This window comes from Zonotrichia leucophrys, chromosome 14, assembly GCF_028769735.1.
Source record: "Zonotrichia leucophrys gambelii isolate GWCS_2022_RI chromosome 14, RI_Zleu_2.0, whole genome shotgun sequence".
Taxonomy (NCBI): domain Eukaryota; kingdom Metazoa; phylum Chordata; class Aves; order Passeriformes; family Passerellidae; genus Zonotrichia; species Zonotrichia leucophrys.
This window is the reverse complement of record NC_088184.1, coordinates 7,640,714-7,657,274: the sequence shown is the minus strand read 5'-3', so window position 1 is coordinate 7,657,274 and position 16,561 is coordinate 7,640,714. Positions and strand designations below refer to the sequence as shown.

Below are 16,561 nucleotides of genomic sequence, written 5' to 3'. Positions count from 1 at the left end.
TCCAGCCAAGCCTCTAGAGCAGGCTGAAACCATTAGAAACAGCAGCCCACACTGAATGCAGGGATCCAAGCCAAGCTATTCTGCACTAAGGGATCAGCATGCAGTTACTTTTTATTTTTGGAGCACTCCAGCAAGACCACAACCTACTCTTGGGAGCTACCAGGACCTACCACAAGCCCTTGCAGCTCAAGCACTTTCAGACAGCAGCAGCTCTGTGGTCACACCGGGGCAGTAGGGAGCCATGCACAGCAAAGCAGGATGCTAAATCACTCTAAATCCAGTGCAGAGAGCTTACCTGATGCCTTTGATTGAACAGCAAGTGAACCTTAAGCAGTGTGACTACAGGGAGAGCAAATCATGCACAAACATCCACCTTGACAGCTAAAGCCATCATCTTCTAAACCTAAGCATTGTTTCACAAGTGCAGAGATCAAGAACTGGGGATTCAGACTTGGCACCATTCAGCCAGCAGAACCAGAGCCCAGAGAATTCTCTCTCCTCATGAAAGAGTAAAGGAAGAACCATTTAGAGCAATAAAGATGACAAGCTGAGCAGAGAGGGGTCAGGAGTTACTGGATAAGATTTGATCATGGCTTGATCAGGCACAGAGCTGTAAAGATGCTCAAGAGCTGCTTGTCAACACACTCTGTGAGCCTGCATGGGTGGGAACAAGAAGACAAGCAAGTCAGACCATATTAAATGGTTTTAAGCACCAATGCTTGGAGCAGAACCAGCAAATTGAACATGTATAAACCACAGTAATAACTTGCCAAAAAACTCAAAATGCATCAACAACTCGAATTCAAAATAAGCTTTATTCTGCTCCCCAGTTTAACCAACTTCAGAGGTGGACTGAGAAATGAAAATCATCTGTGATTTACATATTCTAGAGAAATAGATGCCTCAGTGACTGTTTTCACAGCATTTCCTTAAAAACAAACAAACAAAAAAAAAAAGAAAAAAAAGACCAAAAAACATCAAACCCATTTATGTATTCTTTTGTCAAGTAAGCTCTCCCCATCCACTGCCACAAAAAAAAAAAAAAAAGAAATCCATAAAAATTGTTCAGTCATGATTACTTTTGCAAGTAAAGGCTCCCATAAAATACATTAACACTGGGAATGAATCTCCTCCATTTAAAAAACAAATGCAGTAATATTCTACAGGGGGTAAAATTATTTAAAAAAACATTCTCTACTCATATACAGTTCTCTAGCATAAAGGGCTTTTCAGGTTAAAAAAGCATTTCTAAATTAGTAACAGCTGACATATTCATATAGAAAAATAAAAAATCACTAACACCCAAGGCACCTTAGTGAAGGGAGGTTTATAAAGCAGTAAAACCCACCTATCAAGATGTTAGAACTAGAAACTTGATCTAGTTTGGACTCCTACAACCACCAGGCTTTATAAGCCACTATGGGGTTAAAAAAAAAAAAAAGTCTACATGCTATTAGCTCTGGGATCTCCTGAGCACTCTCAGCACTAGACATGTCTCACCTTTAACTATGACCTGTTCTGAATGAGAAATCATTGCTTACAGAAACATCTTGCCACTACAGGCAGGTTTTCGTGCAGCAACATTCTGGTCAGCAAGCACCCCATGGGGAGCTGAGCAGCTTCCCTGCAGAAATACACCTTTCACCACATAAAAACATCTCTCTAATTTGGGTGACTGCAGCACACAACACCCATGGTAGAAAGCAGAATTCCAGCCAGAACTGGTGGTGTATTAACACCAAAAGCCAAAGCCTGAGGAGCTGCATAGTGAATATTGCTGTGTTGTAGGCAGGACAATTGCTTTGGTAGTGTCAAAAGAAGCAACCTTCAAGGAGCTATTTACAGCAGCTGATGCAGGAAGGAATTCCCAGTCCTGCACTCACACAGTCAGCATTGCTTTGTCACACCTTGTCACCCACAGAACTTGCCCAGAGGCCACACTGGAAGCCACTGCCAATTGTGACTGCATGTTCAGCTCTCACCTACCCTGACACTGCTGTCTGCTTGCTCACTGATATTCTCTTTAAAACTAAAGTTTGAAATACACATTTCTTCTCCTTTCCCAAAGCCAGCCAGGCTTTTCACAGCAGCATCTTGACAACGCTTTGTGAGGGATGGCTCACGGCTCCTGGAACGTGTGACGGCCGCGTTCCAAACTCCAGGCGTTTCACCAACCTGCAAGTGCAAAACTGAAGTCAGGGCATTTCTCACTCAGTGTAACATGCTCAGAATAACTGCTCACCAGTTATCCAGAACAAACCACTCAGCTGAGATGAGTGAACAGCACTCTGAGCACTGCAAGAACTCATTCCTTAACTGGGCTGAGCTTTCACTGTAACAAAGGGCTCTATTTCACTCTGAGTAATGAACACTATCTTTTACAGGTGCTGGAATTTCAGTTTAGCAATGCAGCAGCAGACAGATAATCAGCTCATGCATATGGAAATATATGGCCCCTGAGGCTTTCTTGCAGGAGCTTTCCTGAAGTTTCTAGGAGAGCAAGTACAACATGGAACATTCCTTCTAAACAACACCACTGGGCACTGGGTACCAGCAAAAACCAGCACAAGGGTCTGGCTAAATAATTACATCTGAAACAAAGTGTACTATGGGCACTTCACTTACCTAAACACAGAACCTAAAAAATGTGCAGTGCAGGATTGGCAGAGTTTAAGCCAACACCGAATGGCAATTTGCAATAACCTTGCTGATTTTTCTTCATTCAATTACAAAAAGACAGCTGGTTCAAACATTCAGAGAAATGTGTACGTTGAGTAAGGTAACTTCTTGTCAACAGCTATTTAAAAACACATCTTAGCAACTCTAAAGCATTCTTAGCAACTCTCATTCTCAGTGGACTCACTATTCACCTTTTTTTCCAGTTCTCCCACAAGTGAGAATCTTAACTATGATAAGCGAGTCTCCCTACATGCCATAACACTCCTGAGACATCTCTTGTACAAGAACATAAAGCATAAAACAAATTGAACCAATAAGCAAAAACTGTTGTACTTTGTCCCAGTTAAACTGATTCATAATAAAATACATCTTGCACTTGCTCCAGATTTGAGGTATTCAAAATTTGACTGAAGCTAGTCTTCGAATTTCAGCAGCTAGTGACTCCAAATTTTAAACTGACCTGAAACATTCAAATCATAATCCTGAATAACTGAATTTCACATACTTTGAAAATGTGTCTACCAAAACAAATAAATATCAGTCCCCAAGCTCCAACACCAACAGCTGTCACTAAGACACCAGCAGAGCCCAGCACTCACCCTGTGTCACACAGAGGCTGATGAGGACTCAGACGTGTTTCCAGGACATCTCTGTTCATGTACATGGACACTGAAGGTCTGCTTGGAGACTGGTCATACACAAAGTTTCGGCAAGATGCAAGCTTGGACTCCAAAGCCTGAAGTAAACAGACGAGGTGAATGTCAGACTGACCATTCGCTTTCAGAAGATGGCAGTGCCACACCAAAATGGCACTGAAGTGTGTGGGTTTGGGGTATTTTTCTTTTTTTAAGAGTGAGCTGTCCAGTATAGGAACATGCTAGACCCCAGGGCCACATGAGCTCTGAATTTGTGAAGAGATGAACAGTCATCTCTCTAAAGATGAATCTCTGTTTCTCTAGAGAGCTGATGCTCTTCACCAGGAGGAACACAAAATTTTCACTTTGCTCAGAAAAATTTTTACATCTTTCTTACAGGCATAAATTTTTAGATTTCTAAAGATTCATATGAGCTATCAGCTTCCCTAGACATGTATGAGGTGGTACACCAGAGGGAATGAGCCACAGATATCTTACTCTCCATCACATGCTCCCATTCTAAATCACTGCATCTTTACTGAGTTGCTTTCTGGCTGTATCAGTTCTGCAGCTCTCCCATCAAAGCCTCATACAAATGTTTGTAACAACACAGCACCAAGGCATAAGGAGGGTAACACAAGTCACGAGATAACTTTCCCATCATCAGCACTACCTTAAATGTCAAACTACAGCTTAGCAGGACATCAGGCCTTGCTCAAAAGACCACTGGACTCTTAAGGCAAACTTCACCAGAAGCCTTTTGGACAGCAGGTACCACCCTGCTAACTTCTCTGCCCTTCATGGGAACAGATCCTATCTCAATTTACTCATGCTGACATATTTTTTCTGCACATGCACTTCCAGAAATTCATAGAGGGAGATCTTATCCCCATCTGGATTAGAACTTAAAAAACAAGCATGGTCCATTTTTATCTGGGAGTTGGTCAGAAATGTTTGAAGTCCAGACCAAGCCCAATGCCACACTTAGCTAACCTATGGGCAAGAGATTCTTTGCAGTCTCCTCAGAACAGTAGTGCTGGCTGCAGTTTCCAAGAGCTCCAGCTTTCCAAAAGCATTGCCTGGCTTTTGGAAAATCACTCACCCCCACTTTTCGCAGCAAGTCTCCCACAATATTAAGTGCAGATATTCTTGCAGCTGGTGTGAGAGGGGTTGCACCATAACTGTCCTCAAGACCTGCAGGGCAGGTTAAAAAAGGATATGTTACTCATGGAAAGGAAAAAATAAAATTGACCCTACTGTCTTAGAGAAAATGATTCAAGGAACACGACTAAAGATCACACGGGTTTTTAAAGCCTTTTCCCTAAATCAGACCAACATCACTGGGACAGTTGTGAACTAATAAAAAGCCCCAACTGCTCATCTTATCCCTCATTATTACCAAACAGTTCAAGTCAATTGGAAATGAACACACTATGAATAAACTCAAGAAAATCCCAGTCTGTGAATATTGAGACCATGGTGACTTAATTTAGGTGACACTACACTACACACTGGATTCTGTGGCTAAAGGAGGAATGAAAAGAAGGGAGCAAACTGTAGCAAAAACAAGAGCATCAAATGGTATTTGTGGGCTGGTTCCCTGCCAGTCACCTCTCCTAAAGGTCCCAGGGGTGGGAATGCTGATGGGTGTCCGGCGCATTGCGGGTGTTGAGGGCACAGATAAGGAGGCCTGAACTGCAGTGTCTGTTCTTTCTGCTTCCAGGGGAGCTCTCATTGGTGTTTTGGGCTTCTCCTGTTTCTGCTGCACTGCAAGCTCTTGTCGTAGATCTGCGAAGGAAGCAACAAAAAACAAGTGTTGGAGTAAGCAGCCACCAAGATAAAAACAGGAGGTAATCTTCTGTCAAAAGATTTTTCTCTTTATGGAAGCGAGGTAAAGTCACTTATCCTTGTAAAAGCTCACTCCAGGCATATCTGAACTTGGCACACCTTGGCTGCATTCTGGCTCTCTGCAAGGTTGAGATCCTACCTGTTCTATCCTTTTCTATCCTGGTTTCCACATGAAGGAAATTGAGCTGAGGCCAGGTGGAAGCCACACCATTATCTACCCCAGGGACAGAGCACTTTTGTCCCACAGCCTGGCTGTAGCTTATGGATACCACTCAAGGGCACAGAATCCAAGATCTGAAAACAGATATTCATCCAGCTCCAGGGTCTCTCTCTTCTCACCCAGCCTTGTTGACAGATAGCAAAAAGCCAGTGCATTCCAAGGCAACCACAAGTCAGTCACAGCCCACCTGTTTTACTTCCCCATTAGTGCTTCACTGGCTGCATTTCCCACAGCCCAGGAAACAATGAGGTTAATGTGTATTAGAGCTGACCTTCGTGGACACCAGCACATGCCCCAGCTGGACTGGCTCAATTCCCTGAAGCCCTGATTAGGAAAAGGCTGGAACAGACTTTTATTTCTGTGAGTGCTCTGGAATCATGTCAGGAGTTCAAGGAGGGGGCAGAATGTTCTTCAGTTTCCTTACTTGTTTCTACATTTCAGATACCAAGTTTTAAAGAAGCACAGTTAAAAGCCCAGCTCTAGAGGACTGAACAGCTACAAGGCAGTGGGAGAGAAAGGAAAAGATACAAATAACTTCTGTCTAACCTCTAGCTTCATCTTTCAGGCGCTGCACAGACTCCAGAAGGTTTTCTTTCTCATCCAGCTCACTCTCCAGAAAAGCATTTCTTTCAATAGCCTGGTTTAAACGCTGCTCAAAATCCTCCAGGGACATTATAGTGGCTCTGAAAAAGAGTGCATTAGGTGTCACTACCAGAGGACTCGAGGTAGAAGGACTCCCTCTCTCACAAAAAAATAGACACTTGCATTTTTGTTTCATTTGCTTTGTTTCATTATTTTTTTTAGCTTGTAATATATGAAAGAGTGCAGTCAGAGGAGTGGAAGAGGTAAACAAAAAGTTATCACATCGCCCATCTGCAACAAATCTCTTCAACACAATAATCATCAGACAAGTGATAGTTCAGAATGGCAATGCTAACAAGTAATGTCACAAACAGCTCAGTGCCACCATGCTTGCAGGATAGAATAGAGGTGGGAAAAAACCCCACAAAAAGCAGATTACCTTTTTGCTCTTTCCAAATCATCATTTTCTTGCTCGAGTTCTCGAATGTATTTCTGAAGCTGCTCTTTAATAGCTCTTGTCTGTGCCAAGTCATCTTCCAGTGCAGAGATCTGCCTGTATCCTTCTGAATGCTGCATTTCAATCTTTTCCTACTCAAAGGCAAATCAAACAGCACATCAGGTACTTAGCAACACATGTTCTCTTTTTGCAGCATTGTCTGAGCTCCTTGAAAGGCAGAGACAGACACTCTGAAAATTTTTGAGAAACATCATTTTCTGTATAGTAAAATGCCAATAAATTCAATTGCTCACACATCTCTGGGCTGCCAGCAGATAAGAGTTCTTCCTGTCACTCCTTATCAAACAAAAGTGCTGGGGAACAGTTCCCAACATTCACAGCACAAGGCCATTCCTTGCCTCTACCAGACAGCCTGGCTCAGCACAGTTTCTAAGCAATACACAAAGCACACAAGAGAAGCCACTTATTTTCAACCCTAATATGAAGTCAGGCAATATTTAGGAGCCAAAGTAAGAAGAATAAAATAAAAATTCCAGGTGTGGCCCTGTTACATGCTGCTGTGGAATCAGCAAGATTCTGCACTGCCCATGCGGCTTTACTAGCCCAAAGCAGGTTCAGAATTCCAGAACATTTCAGGTACAGGTACACTTTTGGGAACCTGAACCCAACTCTGTCTCCCTCTACACCACATATACAAGGGTACATTTAAGACAGACATAGGCAGGGAGGAAATCTTAGCTGCCACATCAGATCTCTTCTCCTGCACTGCCACTAAATGTGCAGTTAGTTCCACAGTATGTGACGTGGGAAAGCTTTCCCATGTGACAGGGAAAGCTCCAGAGCACACTACTACAATGCCTTACACTCAACCACCTTGCTATCAGACCACTTCAACATGCCACAGGTTTTTTTGGAAACTCTGAGACTGCTGGGTAAGCAACATTCCTGAAGTGCTCTCCAGACAGAATTCAAGTACAAAACACTTGAAGTCACTGGAAACAAATCCATGCACTGGAATTTCAAAACCATGGCAAGTAGTCTAGTGTGAATGATCATGTGAAGACAGCTATTTTAGCACATGAAATGCATAGACAAGGAGAAGGGGAAGAGATATCCATCCTGAACTAAGAAATCCTCATTTGACTGCAGTGTGTTGACACTGCTGTAATTCCAAATCTCTGAAACACAGTTAAGAGCCTCTAAGCTCCAAGAGGCAGATTACTTTCAGTTAGTTTCTCAGGACTCACTAACCCTGCAAAGCACCATTCCCATCAGTTTTAGGCAGTGTGAGCTCTGGTTTCTGAGGGGAGCAGGCACACACACTGGGCTGGGCAGCTCAGAGCCACAAGCTGTGTGGGCCTGGCAAAGTTCACTGGTGCTGACCTAGATGCAGATCCCAACCCTTGATGGGCTCAGTTAACACTGCTGCTCAATAGCTTCATGAGATTAATGCTTTGCTCTTGAATTGATTCAGATAAAAGACCAGAACTGCAAGGTCTGAGTCTTTGTTTTTAGCCAATTGTAATAAACTATCAGCTGATCTGGCCCTCAATGGTGGCTCTGTTCCTTCACTGCAGGCTGTTGCTGCAGTTTTCAGGCTGCATGAATAGCCAATTGTTGAATGGTTTATTTCAAGCAGAATTTATTTTAAGAAAGTTATCTACTGTGAAGAATCATTTCAGATTTTCTAAAATATGGCTACCCTCCACTTTTTCAGGCTCTGTATTGCTTCCTACTATTTTCATTCCTCAGTTTTGCCTGGTTCACTGTCCTTTCCTCTCATCCCAGCTACTCTAGAGAAAGTAAATCATCTACACACTCCTCAGTTAAATGAACTATGGGTTTTATTTTTAAAATTTTTGTCTTCTCCCCAAACCCGTCAGCTTCCATGGGTTTATGTGGCTACCTGGAACAGCAGACCAATACTGCATACAACATGTACTACCCCTAATAATTCTAAGGTGCTACAACAAGAACAGGGATTAAAGCAACATAAATACAATAAAACAAGTCTTGGAAGTCTTGCTATCAAAAAGCAGGGAGTGGAGGAAATGGCTAAGCTAGTGCTAGAGTGACAGGACATCTGCCTGGAACAGAAGAATATTTCCTTAAGACAGTAATTTGGACAACAGTTTAAACAAAAGGCATTGCAAATCTGGATTCATCCAGTGATTAATCACTTATACAAACACCTTCACTCCCATTAGCTCATTATTGCATCCAATTGAATAGAAGAAGTGTAATTACATTAACCTCTGCTTCCACAGAGATTGAGCTAGCCCTACAAAACACAGTGTAGTATTTCTTGGGTGACTGTAACTCATCTGTAAATAAAAGGCTAAATTAAAACTTTAAAAAGTCACACCAATTTCAGAGATGATTTTTTTCCAAACTTAAGAGAACTTACGAGTATTTCCTGAACCTGTCAATCAGCACAGTACCATCTCATCACTCTTCATACTCTAGATAGCTTCATTGTTTCTTAAGCTGCTATGTTAAGAAGCCCCATCTCAATAAGTTCATATTCTTTGTTTTATAGTCCTGGAAGTTAATGCCTTTCTGCTGGTTCTTATTTTCACAGAATGCTAACCAAGTGCAAAAAGAAAAACTCATTTTTCCCTAAGGACAGACAGATTCAATAACAAAACCAGGACTGGAACTGTTTTATGACTCTCGATTATATGTGTTACCCACCAGCTGCTGCTTCCCAGCTTATCTGAAATGTCAGATAATAAATACACAACTATGTAAAAAGGGTTTTAAACTGAGTTTCCTTACGTAATGCAAAGACACAGCTGCAGTGTTTGTACTTGGATTGTTCTGCAATATTATCTGTGACTGCATGATGCAGACAGCAGAAAGCTATGAACAAAAGCACTAAATAGATGGAAGAAGGAATAGAACAGCAGCTCTCTTGTGTTCACACTCACTCTCCACTCCACTGTGGACAATTCTCTCCCATCTGAAATCTATCCTGACACAGAGCCACAACCTGTGAACAGGGCTCCAGGAACGCTACCAAGGAACACAGAATCCTCAGAGCACAGAACAGGCTGACATTTCTGTACTTTTCAAGACTTTCCTCTCTGCAGTCTTCTGGTCCATTTTTCTGTAAAGCTGAGGTGACAGCACGGGGCAGAGTCTGCAAACACCTGCCCTGCTCCCCCCTGCCCTGAGGATGTGCCCCCCAGGTGCACCAGCAGCAGCTCTGACCTTCACTGACTCCAGCTCCATCCTCAGGCGGTTGTTCTCAGACAGGAGGTCTCTGTTCCTGGACTCTGTTTGCTGCAGCTGAGCCTCCAGCTCAGCTTCGTACTCTCGGCTCCCCTCCTGGAACTCACGCAGCTCCTCCTGGGTATTCTCAGCACTGGAGAGAAATTCAGCAACAGAACTCATCATCATGAACCATGGAAACAACATCTCTTGTACACTCAAGGTAAAAACGACACTGCTGTTGAGTACAGAAGGTTGTATGCCCTTCTCTGTATTCAACAGGAAGAGAGAAACATGCAAATGTTCCCCTGCCATGCATGGGAAGTCACCCCATAGCAAAATAATAAGTCCAAATAAACAGAAAAACCCCAGAGTCTGTGTTCACACTGTAGATGTTGAGGATATGTGGCATCTCTTTAGTTTGTCAATTGTCCACTGCCATCTCACATTTATTCCATTATTCAATTCTATTATTTATTTGGAAATATAAAGAAAACTGTTATTGATTAATAACAAAAAGTGAGGAACAGAGAGAAAGATGAAAGGAAGTGTTTTATTTTCTTGAACAATTCTATTGAAACAATCCTCCAACAAACAAAACAAGCAGCAATGAAAGAACTGTGTCTTTGCATGAAGTGTTATGAAGCTTATCCAATCACTTGGAGGAATGAAGCCACTGCCTTACCACTGCTTGTATTTCATTGCCAACTCTTTCCAGTATTTGGTTTCCTCTTCCACTGAGCTGAAGTGATGTCCTTCTGAGTCTTCCATAATGAGTCCTCAAAGTCTAAAACTCCTGTTTCATTTTCCCCCCTGAAAAATAACAGGGTCAAGTGTGAGAACTCAGGCAGTGAGCAGCCTCATCCTCCTTGCTGCAGAGCAGAACACCCCTCCTCCCACACGGTTACTCCTGGAGACTAAACTAAAACCCAGCCTTGATAGCACTCTGTCACACAGACCATAAATGTGACAGAATTCCTGCTAAGTCTCCCCAGTTCTCCCAAAGCTGCTGCAGGCTTACACCACATTCCCAGCACTGAGCACCTTTGGCACCTCTGGGTACCCAAACCCCAAACCTGAGCTGCAGCTGTGCCCGTGCACAGAGAACACGAGGGAAGGAAGGCTCAGGCACAACTTCAGCTCCAAACACGCTGCAATTCAACAACCCTAAAGACACCTAGCATGAAATTAAAGAGAAACTTCAAAGAGACAGAGATTAGATACTCAAGATTCTGATTTCTTGAGTTAACATTTAAAGGAACACATAGTTTTTTATGGACTTCACTGCTGGACAGATGAAAAATTTCTTCCTAGGTCAACGCAGACAAAACTACACAACTTTAAACCTGAACTATCAAAATCCATGTATAGCTACAAGATATCTGGATACCTCAGAGAGCCATGGGAGAAGGGAGGGTAAAAGCTACCCAGAGGTTTTAGCAGGATACCACTGGCTGGGATAGGTATGCAGTTAAGATAGCAGCAATCCAGACAATCCAGCTGTCCCTGTGCCAGCACAAACCCAGTCACAGGACACAGTCCCAAATGGGAATGACACACTAAAGAGCCACAGGGGAATCAAGTCCCTTAAGCTGGTCACTCCCACTTGAGGACTTAAGTATCTAAACACTGCAATTAAATGAAATAAATGCTCTGCGAAGTGCATGACACTCTCTGTTAAAGGGTCAGTAACAAATATAATTTCATACTAGTTAGTCTTGACAATGGAGAAACATCAAACCTAATGTTCTGCATAATCTGCCCATGTCCAGCCCTGGGTGAGGCAAAGATTCCACTCAGACATTATCAATTTAACCAAAGTGATACCAAATAAGAAACCAAATAAGATCATGAAGAGCAAATAGAGGTGGAATTGAACAATTCAGAAATTCAGGACAGTGACAGTTGTCACAAAACTGCATCACAGAAATCTAGTGACTGAAGAAACACCAAGTTCCAAAGTTCTACCAAATTTCAATTCCAGTTCTGCTGAGCAAAACATTTCCTAGAGGTAATTCTAATGGAACAAAGAAGAAGGGATGGCTGAAGACATCACTTAGATGCCAGCCCTGTCTTCTACTCTTATTTATGATAGTCATAAAATGCTAGAGTAGACCCACTGAGCAGCATATCTCAGTTAAAGAAAATGTGCACACACTGCACATCTATTGAACTCTATGAAAGAAAATATCTTTAACCTCCATCAAGACTTTGCTCTCCAAAAAATGATCAGGTATAAATAGGATTGAGTAACAGCCACCTACTTAGTAACTACTGAGACAACCCCAAGTAGCTCTTACCTCTTCTATGGACAAAAGCACTCAAAGCAGTCTGGCAATCTAAAGCCCAATTCCTACATACCCCAGCAATGCCACAAAGCCCAGTTCCTCTTCACAGCCCAAGTAATTATCAGATTATTGAGCAAGGAGTAAGCAGCGTCACAGCTGAGTGGGCTGTGCCTGCATACCTCAGTGCACACTATCAGCAACACAAGCACAGAAATTACTGTGTTATTTAAAAGGGGAGTTGCCAGGTCAGGAGAAAAGTTACTAAACCTTAGTTTTTATAACTGAGTTTGACACAAAATGTTCATTAGCCAAAGCTGTGTGTTCCTTCAAACAAACAAAAGCATTGTATAATGTATTGATACATTTCCAGCATAAGGTCTCAAGGCTGAAGAACACACTGAACAAAAAAAGAGGAAAAGGAGTGTGAGTAAGGAGTGATTTTCCAAATAGCACTCTTGCCCATTAAAAAGAAAATCATGACCAAGCATAATTAACATTCTTGACCTAGGATAGTTTATGTCACATCTCCTCTGTTATTTCTAAGTGAACTGAAAGTGCCTTTGATGTTAATAAGCATGTCCTTCTGCTCAAGGCACTGTGTACACACATACTGATCCTTGCAGCACACTCGTGAAGAAAAAAAAAAATCCAAAAAGGATTTTTTTCTCACACAAGCATTATAATAAATCAAATATCTGTGTTTGGACAAACAACAAAAATAATTCAGGAAAGATTAAGATGAACTGCAAGACATCTTGCTCTGAAAAGCTCTCAAAAAACCCTTTGGAACAAAAAGACAGTTTCCATCACCTTCAAAATCTTGAATATGCAGATCTGGCTCCTGTGTTTTTGCATTACACTTTGGAAGAACTAAAATACTGTAGTAATTGGCATTTTTTGAAATTGTAGGGGTGTATAGAGAACAACTTTCCTTAACTGATCCACACAAACCAAGAGAACCCTGTGAACATTCCCAGAGCACAAAGGGGCTGCACCCCTCAGTGCCAGGGATGTCTCTATGGACACGAGATTATGGTGTGGGCCCACTGAGGATTCATCCATTAAGAGCTTGCTCTCCATCGTGGTCACCATTACTAAATAGTACTTATAATTTCAAATTAATTGTTCAACTGCAAATACATGGAAGGACAGTGGACCTGTACTTATTCCACAGACATGACTACTGTCCTGTGCCACAGGCACATGTTTTTTGCTGCAACATTCAAGGAAAACTTGTTACTTTCCTTCCCTGCGCTACACCTTAGCTCAAACTAAGCTGGGATTTCAAACTAACCAAAGACGAAAAATACAAACTGAAAAGAAAACTTCCAAGTTTGAGACAAAGTATTAAAGCTTTTTCAAACTTTTTTTTCTGAAATTTGTCTAAGAAGAGTGCAAATAAAAATCATGTAAGTCTTGTTAAACTGCCTTAGAAAGGGTAGGGCTATGAGTGGTTTTCCCCTGCTGCCTTCTCCCCTTGATTTTTAACAACTTGGAGACAACATGCAAAATGCCTGAAGAGAAATTAATCAGGAACTCCTCGTTGTCTGGGCTCACTACAAAAGCAGGGAGAGCAAGTGGGGGTAAAGGAAGTTTTAGCAATGCTTTTTTAAACACTGGAAAAAGTGGAAAAAACGAGGAGAGAAAGTCGGAGTCTGTAAGAGGCACACGCTGGCTGCACCTTGCTGTTTCCGCACACACGAAGCCAGAGCAGACATCTGGCCAGGCCTCCTGCCCGGTCACAGGCATTACTGAGCTCCACATCATGCAGGAAGGGGAAGCGATCATGGGTGGGGACGGGAATTTTGCAATAAAACACGGCAGCATAAACGTTACAGAAAACAATTTCATACCAGCGACAGCAGAATTGCAAAACTCCTCAGGAAAAAGCAAACATCAAGAAAAACAACACACAAAATTATCGAAGGAACTTCAGTTTGGGAATCAGTCTGAATTCACCCAAACTCATGAGTGGCCCCTAGATTGTTTCAGTCCTAGAACAAAGGACTCAAAACGACCCCGATTCTGAACTTTTTTCTTCACAAAACATTTAGTTCGGTGAACAAGGCTGGCCTACTTTTGTAGCAATGCCTAATGGTCCAAGTCAAGGAAATTCGTATTGTAATAAAAAAGTGAAACAGTACCACAAATACTACTGAATTATCCATGACAGAGACGATGAAGCTCCTATTAGACATTATTTTCCTAAATGTAAACCAAAACAAACCAGCTCTTTGCTCCCGAAAAGTAGCTTTCCCATCCTTTCAAATTCAGATTTGCTTAAAATATTCCCCTTGAAAGGGTCCTCCTGTAACACATGGGCCTGTTTTCTTTTGTTTAAGCCATACAAAAGAAAATCACCACAAAAGAGAAAGAAAAGGGAGAGGTCACGGGAGCACCAGGATTACCACAGAATCCCACAGCCAGCACTGAAAAGAGTTATCGGTTTCTCCGGGGCTTCTCCACCAAAAGGGTGAATTCAGCAAAACCCTCCTCTCCTCAGTAACCAGCCCAACTCCCAAACTTCCAACTTTCCAGTGACTCCTGAGGAAACCCCACACGGTTCTGCGCTGGAACGCCTGACCTTGGTGCTTCCAGCTGCAAGCCAAGAGCTCAGCGGGGCAGCGCTCCCCAGTCCCATTCCCGGGCGGGGGCTCAACCAGCGGGCACGGCTCCTACGCTCTGCTCCCCGCCCCACCTGCGCCCGCACGAGCAACTCCCGAAGCAGGAGGAGGTTCGGGTCCGCGCGGGGCCGCAGCCGGCCAGGTTCCCGTGTCCCTGATCTCTTGTCCCGTGTCCCCCCGGTCCCGTCCCGGTCCCGCTGCCCCGGGCCGTGCCGGGCTCTCACCGCGCTCCCGCCGCGCCCGCACCGCCGCTCCCGGCCCGGCCGGTGCCGCCGCCCCATTGGCTGCCGGTCACGTGCCACGGGGCGCTCGGCCAATCAGCGCCGCCGGAACGCGCTTCGGAAACTTTGGTGACTTTCAAAAGGCGCCGGGGGGCGGCGGCCGCGGCCGGTCCCGGTCTGGTTCTTATTGCCAGTCCTGATCTCATTCTTATTCCCGTTCCCAGTCCTGTTCCCAGTCCGCTTTGCTAAATACCCCCCGTCCATGTTCAAGGACCTACAGTCACATGCACAAGGCTCCGCATCTTCTGAGGTGTTAAGCGTGTAAACCAGCACGCTCCTTAATTTTAAAGGCGTGATTGACCTTAAAATTGTCTAAAAGAGGAAAAGTTTTACATTCATCCTTTTTTTTTTTTTTCTCAATTCAAAAGACCTCTGCTGCAAAAGCAAGCAGCGAGACAGCGCAGGTATCTATTTTTAACGCCGCCCAACATCTTTAGCCCAAAGTGCTTTTCCCGGCCAAGGACAGGTTTCTGTGTCGCAGTCTATGAAATATTAGACACTTCCACTCATCCCCTTCCCGGCATGATGTCACCATTGCAGGAAACTGCGGCATGGGGCAGAGCTGGCTGCAGCCCGGGAATCCCGGGCAGGATCGATAGCAAGGGACCCGGGACAAGCAGGGACTTTCTCAAGCGCCCCAGGTGTGTTCCTACCGACCGAGCACACAAACACTCGCTCATTTGTTTGCGGAGCCAAAACAAAAACACAAATTATGGCACGTGTGTCTCTGCGGCCCGCACAGGCGGGGCCATGTGTCACCGGGTGTCACCGGGTGCCAGCTCAGCCCCACACAGCAGAGGGATGGGCACCCACGTGCGGAGCCCGCCCCAGCTCCACTCACCTCTGATGTAACACCGGGCCGGGAGCACGGCCTGGTCAGAATAGACTTGTCTGAACTGGAAATGCACCTCTCCCAAAGGCTCTGTAACTGAGAGGATGGGTGCTTTTCTATAAATATTGCACCAGAAGGAATCTGTCTGTAACTCAGATAACTTTAACTGAGAAAGGTGACAAAAACTATTCTATTTTCTTGTCAGGCATTCAGCAAAATAACTATATTCTCAGTTCAGATGTTCAACAGAAGTAAATGGAAACAAACTATCATAAAACTATGAAGAGGAAACTAAATAAGGCATTTTAAAATTGGGTTAATAGCATTTGCAGTTCTGTCATTACCCAAGAATGTTTTTATTATCAGATAAGTTGCAAAAAATAAACCACATGCTATTGCAGTATGTTGCCAGTAATTAAAACAAATTATACATTGTTCACAAGTTTGGGACAAAGGACATTTTACTTCAACACTTTAAGCGAATTTTTGAGGATAGTATGACTACACAGATTATGACAAAGGTACAGCTGAGGTTTTTAACATTTCTCATCTTGAAATATTTGTAAAACACAGCAAAATTTCTCAGATTTCAGAGGAAGCTGAGAGCCTCTCATCCAATTCTGATACAGTGAAACAGCACCCTAACAAATGCCAGGGGCTCAGCGGCACTACTGTACAAAAGCAATAAATATTCTTAAAAAAGGTTACTGTAATCACTCTGTCTTGTTTGCAAGAAGAACAAGAATACTTGTCTATTTCAAAATTAGCAGAGGAGGAGAAATTATTTTATGCATTTATTTTTAGTTTACTGATTAATAATTAATAACTGGCAGATCTTTGTGGTGCTAGGATTCATATGCTGGTTATTTTAATGAAAAGGCCACACTGATTCTTCTATGAAA

At 43.2% G+C, this 16,561-nt stretch overlaps 1 protein-coding gene across 2 annotated transcripts; it reads right to left on the bottom strand.

The window, feature by feature from the left end:
• Positions 1 to 1,020: 1,020 nt before the first annotated feature.
• On the bottom strand, positions 1,021 to 14,804 carry NDE1 (nudE neurodevelopment protein 1). 2 transcript variants are annotated; one of them, XM_064725833.1, is made up of 9 exons: positions 14,771 to 14,804; positions 10,320 to 10,447; positions 9,635 to 9,788; positions 6,404 to 6,552; positions 5,929 to 6,065; positions 4,926 to 5,102; positions 4,417 to 4,508; positions 3,279 to 3,415; positions 1,021 to 2,175 (listed from the first exon to the last, which is right to left on the bottom strand). In XM_064725833.1, exons 2-9 carry the CDS (start codon positions 10,403 to 10,405, stop codon positions 2,082 to 2,084), a joined length of 1,026 nt encoding a protein of 341 aa, XP_064581903.1. In that variant the 5' UTR covers positions 10,406 to 10,447; positions 14,771 to 14,804; the 3' UTR covers positions 1,021 to 2,081. The 2 variants fall into 2 exon arrangements, with proteins under 2 accessions (XP_064581903.1, XP_064581902.1); XM_064725832.1 differs by lacking the exon at positions 14,771 to 14,804 and adding an exon at positions 14,507 to 14,722.
• Positions 14,805 to 16,561: the final 1,757 nt, after the last annotated feature.

Coding starts and splice junctions, on each gene's coding strand:
- NDE1 (XM_064725833.1), bottom strand. CDS start 10,405: ATGGAAGACTCAGAAGGACATCACTTCAGCTCAGTGGAAGAGGAAACC. Junction 6,553..9,634: donor TGGAGCTGGAGTCAGTGAAG/GTCAGAGCTGCT, acceptor GCCTTTGAGTAG/GAAAAGATTGAAATGCAGCA. Junction 5,103..5,928: donor CCTGAAAGATGAAGCTAGAG/GTTAGACAGAAG, acceptor CTTCCTTCGCAG/ATCTACGACAAGAGCTTGCA.